This window comes from Setaria viridis, chromosome 4 (genome assembly GCF_005286985.2).
Source record: "Setaria viridis chromosome 4, Setaria_viridis_v4.0, whole genome shotgun sequence".
NCBI lineage: Eukaryota > Viridiplantae > Streptophyta > Magnoliopsida > Poales > Poaceae > Setaria > Setaria viridis.
The window spans coordinates 31,754,137-31,760,161 of record NC_048266.2 but is presented as its reverse complement, the minus strand read 5'-3'; the positions used below and the strand labels follow the sequence as shown (position 1 = coordinate 31,760,161).

At 40.9% G+C, this 6,025-nt stretch overlaps 1 protein-coding gene across 1 annotated transcript; it reads right to left on the bottom strand.

The window, feature by feature from the left end:
* Window positions 1-633: 633 nt before the first annotated feature.
* LOC117854208 (proteasome subunit beta type-3) lies at window positions 634-4,366 on the bottom strand. The gene is made up of 7 exons (XM_034736510.2): window positions 4,152-4,366; window positions 3,878-4,059; window positions 3,682-3,789; window positions 2,436-2,525; window positions 1,334-1,418; window positions 1,040-1,134; window positions 634-826 (listed from the first exon to the last, which is right to left on the bottom strand). Exons 1-7 carry the CDS (start codon window positions 4,155-4,157, stop codon window positions 778-780), a joined length of 615 nt encoding a protein of 204 aa, XP_034592401.1. The 5' UTR covers window positions 4,158-4,366; the 3' UTR covers window positions 634-777.
* Between the last annotated feature and the right edge of the window lie 1,659 nt (window positions 4,367-6,025).

Sequence of the window (6,025 nt, the reverse complement as noted above, 5' to 3'; positions counted from 1 at the left end):
TAATAATAAGATAACAGATGGCTAATTATTACCCAAAAGAAATGCATTACGTATGCAACTTTCATAAAGGGTCAGTTTGACCAAGTTTCGTCAGCTCCGGCTCCGACCACTGTAGGTGGCAGAGGTGTTAGGGGAGGGAGCCGAAGCCGGTGGAGTCACAATTTGTGGCTCTACCAGCTCCTCCGGCAGCTACGAGGGGGAGGAGGAAAGAGAGAAAAGAACCCCCAGCATGTGTACAATGGATGAATAGTGACCCGTCTAAAGGAGCCGGAGCCAGGAGGAGCTCCTCCAAACGTGCCTAAAATGTGCTTTTATGTTAAACAAACGCATCACCCTTTTCCATTGAAAGAAGAGAAACGCATCACGTATGCATCTTCAGTGGAGATGAAATTGCTCGAGGCATGCATGTTAGTGAAGCAGCCAGTAGCGTATGTTTACTTTATAAGTCAATTTGCACAATCCTATGTTAATCTTGGGGACACAGCCGTTCAGTCAACAGTCTGGTACTCTGGTGATTTCTGCCAAGAATATATTCCTCCAGCCAGAATATAAGTATCGATTCAGTATTCCACCATTAAGCTCAAATGCACCATGCATGAACGGCACAAGTCTCGCCAAACAAAGATAGTGGGGTAAAGAAAACAAACGTTCCCTCTCAGAGAATGCAACATCAACTGTCATGATACAGTGTTACTTCAGAATCCAAACACAACACTCCGGAGGTAACATTCCGGCATCAAAGCATCGGAAAGCAGCTAAGAATTCTATGGTGCTGATTTAGTCCATCCTGCCCTTCACAACATGTTCTCTCACTTCAGTCGGTGTTCTGCACCCAGATGCGCAACATGTAAGTTAGTAGATGATCGATAATCAAGCACATGAAGTAGATCGATTCAGACATTATTTCCCTGATACAATTAATTCCAAATGCCTTGCTCCTTACTATCAATTTCTTTAGAGACATGGTGGATATCACTAGAGTCGTGCTAGTTTCTTGATGCATAAGCTGGTAACAGAAAGTTCATTAAACTGAACTTACACGATCACAACGTAGCCTCCCCACCCGCTAAGGCAGTCACGGTCTACAGATGACATCAGTGCTTGAGATACAGTCTCGAAGAGTTCGTCAGGTTCCTATGTCATGAAAAATAACAAGATGTCGTTCAACTTTGCTCAAAATAATAACAGAACAAACTGAAGCAACAGTACAGCCCAAGAAAAGAAACTTCACAAAACATGGCAGACCCAAAACAAAAGTGAAAGTATGTTGTATGGTGTATGCCATGGCTTCTTCTCAAGAAGACAGGTTGATAAAGCATATCAAAGAGCATACCATGTTTGGCTTGTACATGGATTCACAAGCACCATACAAAGATTCTGATGCTGTCCCAGAAACAACAAAATCCTTGGCTAGTTCCCTGCGTAGGAAGATACATCTTCAATCAGTTCACTAGAACACAGCAGTGACAGAGGCATAAAGGCGGAGATGAACAAGAGATATCAAATTTGGTGGACAAACAAATTATCATCAAGCGAACTTCCTCCGATTCCAAACATTGTTTTAGGATTTTTAGACTTTTAGTTGGTTGGACTTCTTTAACTTGTCCATTACTAAATACAAAGTTACATAGATTGACAAAAAGATGGTAGATGTTACTGATTCGTTGTAGAAATTACTTTCATAGTAACTTGCTGTAATTTAAATAGTACTACTTTTATACCAGGGAGTGTCTATGATCATGGAAATAGTTCGATAGTCAAAGTGTCATATTAGATACAGTCTCGATGTCCTAAATGACATTTGAAACCAGATATGATTTGAGGAGAAAGTTCCAATACTCAGATTATCAATAGATTTTTTGTCTGAAAATTTTGTGACCAAAACAATGCATTCATTGACAAGATACACGTTGTGTGGGTTGCATTCATGTGCGTCAAGAGGGAGAATCAAATGAACAATATTGAACAATCAGAATTATATCTTAGCAAAGCCTTTTCTTTTTGCTAAATAGCATGTTATATTTTCTTGCCCTAATTATTGTGAAATCTGTACCCAGGTGAACAAGAAATTAAATAGGCTTATCAACACAGTAAAATGGATGCAGATGATAAGCAGAGGGGATTTTTCATTCCATAGCATTGAGAAATTTTCACATTCCTTTGGTGCCACTACTTGTTTGGATATTGGTCTTATGCCACTGGTTCGAACTTCTAGCATGGTTGTTAGTGCCATTTTCAGGACAACAATTAGTTTTAAGAACAACTTCTACAGACCAGTGGCATTTCCAGGATAACTTTCATGACTAGTGGCATGAGATGATGAGACTCATTAGCCAAAAAAATGACTTCATTAGTACCATAAAATGCAATTTTCCAAGCAGAAAATAAACCAAGCACTTATTCAAAAAGTTAAAACAACGTAAACAGATACCTACTTTGCACCAAGGCAGTCCATGGTACAAATAAACGGCTCGTTGTCTTCTCCAAGTCCAGCAATGACTGGCTGGCACAAATATGGCCCAAATCTGAAAGTTTCATGTGGCATGATAAAAATTAGATGAATATTGCCAAGTGCTGTAAGTCAGTATCAATACTGGAACTCAAAAACTAATTTATGACCAACTACGAATTAAAAGGCTTGAAAACCGGTGCTTATCAATCAGAATCTTCGTAAATACGAGCATACCTACCCTAGTTCCTCAGATAATGATATTCACCTTCCTCCTTGAAGAAGAAAAAACTTTGCAACATATCATCCTAGTTGTAATAAGGCTTCTTTAAAATTATCTACAAGGTTGGTTTATGTTCAGCTAATTCACTAATAGAAAATAGACAACTCATAGCTTGACCATAACAAGCATACAAAGTATATCTGAAGTACTCTCTTAGTGGAGTGACAAGTCTAGACAAAATTTTATATATGCATCTAGCGTCAAAGTTCTTTATCCCAAAACACCAATATAGTATGGTGTTGAATATTCTCACCAATTACAAAAAACTAATATCTTCTGCACAGAAAAATATGTACTTATTTATGGATCTAAATGAAACAACTGATGGTGACAACACGGATGTAGTTCATCGAAAGCACATTCAGCACAGAGCCACTAACCGTGCAACATACAGTGGTATAAAACTTTAGACATAACCCAACACTTTCATAGCATAAGTGCATAACAGTTAGTTACCCAGGTGCGGGAGCTGCTGGCCAGGGTACAAACCATGGTGGCACAAAAAAAAAGGCCCCTCGCTGGCAAGCCCTAAGAAATAGTGGCAGGGCACCGGCCTGTAGTGCAGCCCTAATAGGGGTGAAGCCAAGGTTTGGGACCTTTCCTCAGTCGGACGAATTGCTTCTTCTTAGTGCAACACCGTGGGGCGGTCTTTCCCCACCGGCTGAATTTTTTAAAACTCTAGCATAAATTTGTGTGATCACAAAGCTTCACTTCCATCTGTTCCCAAAAGTACATATCAACATTAAAATCAATTTTCTTGTCTCCGATAGACCTTCCTATGACCAAACACTCAAGCAGCATCAACCTATATACTAACAGCCAACATATCCAGTAAATTTTTTCATGGATTGTCTCATGATCTGGCAGGGAACTAAAACAAAAACTACCAAGCAAGACCTATCCACTATCCTACGCAATTCCACTAAAATTGCGCTGGTAAAATTCTCACCTCTTCTCGTAAAGGAGCGCAGAGACGAGGCTGGCGAAGGTCTCGGGCTTCATGTCCCTCTCCTCCCGCAGCTGATACAGCTTGTGCCTAAACACCAGCCGCTGATACCTGCACAGGAACCCAAAACCCTAAGCCGCCGAACCAAAAACAATATCCCGTGGGGCGGGCGGGGGGAAATTCGGCAACCGCGACTCACAGCGTCTGGGCGTCTGTGCCGAGCCCCGAGAGGCCGATGTAGAGCTTGTCGTGGATCTTGAACACCCGCTGGAAGTCGGTCGCGATGGTCTGCAGCTGCACGCCCAGCCGCCGGTCGCTGGCGATCGCGAAGCAGTTCTTCCCCACCATCGCCATCACGGCGGACCCGTTGTACTCGAAGATCTGCGAGGGGCGGGGGCCGAACCCGTCAGGAATTCGAGATCCGGGGGGGGAGGGAGGAAGGCGCGGTGGGCGTGGGAGGGCGGGGCACTCACCGACATGGCCGGAGCTGCGGCGAGGTCGCGGAGGAGGGTCCGGAGGGATGCGTCGCCGTCGAGGAGAGGAGCGGAGCAGGGGTAGTAGCGATGGAGATGGGCTTATGATGGAGGCCGAGTTGGGCTTCTTGGTGAGCAAGAAGGTCCAGCGATGCCGAATCGCCGAGCCGGAGCCGTCCGAGTCCCGACCTCAGTTCGTGCGCGGATTGTGCTCTCCTGGGTCTGTATTCGAGTGAACGTTGACTTATAAACACTAAAGTTATCCAAAAACGGATTACTGCAAAATGATTCAAGCAAGTATACTATAAATTTTCCGATTGTATTCTCCCTACATCCTATATGTTTAAGAAAACTATGTACCTAGAAAAATCAAAACGATTAGTAATTTGGATGGGGGGAGTAGTACCTAAAAATCTTTTTTTCCCAAACTAGCTCCAATTATTTTTCTTTTTTCTAGTTTGGCATGATTTGGTTCAAAATCTTTTTACCTTCACATAAGTTTTTCGAGTCAAATCAAGCCTACTCCCTTCGTTGATTATATTTGAAGTTATGATATGCGAAGAAGAAAGTGTGAAGATGACAGATTTCTTTTTTTAAAAAAGAAAGAGGGTCATAGATATGTCCAATTCATAGTTTAGAGGTTATGTTTTTCATTTCATGTGATCTAGCCTTATAATTGACCACAAGAGGAAATGTTAAATCTATATGGAAAAAAAGCCTCTAGAAAAACCTTGATCTTCATCTCATCTAGCCTAAAAGATTACCCGGTCCATGCAACACCCTACCAATCAAAATATCGCACAAGCATGGATTTACTAGAGCTCTTGATTCGATTTGCAACTATCATAACTTTTTTTCTCTTCCACCCTAGTGGACGTTCTCTTATCACCACTAGTCACGAGGCAACTCTTTTGCCTACTAGTTTTCGAATGGCAAAATAACCGAGTACATCCTTCAACTTCCCTCAAGAGGTCACTTTAGTTGATGTAGAACCGGTTCTACCGGTTTACATATTAATTTATAACATTTAGGAAACAATGAAATGAGAGAGCTCTATTATTTCTATCAATGAATTTACAAAAAACCCTTAAGAGAAATCTTTATATATTATTCTATAACCTACAATACTTTTTCTGTCTTTGCTTCAAATTATTTTTCCCCTTATTTTTTTGCCATCCAAGTCATCATTGGACCATCTTTATTTAACCATCCAAAAAAGTCACTAAGTTGTTGCGGTTATCTTAGGCACCATTTCCTAGCCATCACGAGCATGCGACACTCTTTGTCATTCAAAGATTGTACTGTCTTACTTTCCGCAAAATCGCATTACCGATAGAACTCTGTTGGCACCTTGTTATCAAAGATAACACCATGAGTTTTATTACTTCATGTCTTTCTCACCTATTGATCATAAAAAGTGTGAGGTAAAGAACAAGAGCACGAGCCAAGGGTATAGTTAGTAGAATCACACTGTGAGGAAAGAAATGATGGAAAGCAATTCATTCCATATGCAAATCCTAATAAATCCTAGTAGAAATTAATTAATGACTTAGTAATCCATGGATGTATATCAATAACAGCTTGCTTACATGCATTATACGTAGGCATATTTCGATGTTTCCGCTATCAACCAGCATTATATAAGTAGCTTCAACACTTAATGCGATCAATTGTGCTCCATCCATTATATTTGTTTGAGGATGGTGATGAAGATTACTAGGATGGGGAGGAAGACGATATTGATCCTCCTGTTGAACATTATCACAACAATTGCATCCCGTAAGTTACACATATAGTTGATCTAGTATGCCACAATTATTGGTCAGCTAGCTAGCTACTATATTCTCTTATATAATTACAATTATAATAATGTA

What these genes read in the sequence shown, in the direction of transcription:
- LOC117854208 (XM_034736510.2), bottom strand. An exon ending in GGCACAGACGCCCAGACGCT is followed by an intron (nt 3,790 to 3,877) that starts GTGAGTCGCGGT and finishes GTTCCTGTGCAG; the next exon opens with GTATCAGCGGCTGGTGTTTA. An exon ending in CCATGTACAAGCCAAACATG is followed by an intron (nt 1,135 to 1,333) that starts GTATGCTCTTTG and finishes TTCATGACATAG; the next exon opens with GAACCTGACGAACTCTTCGA.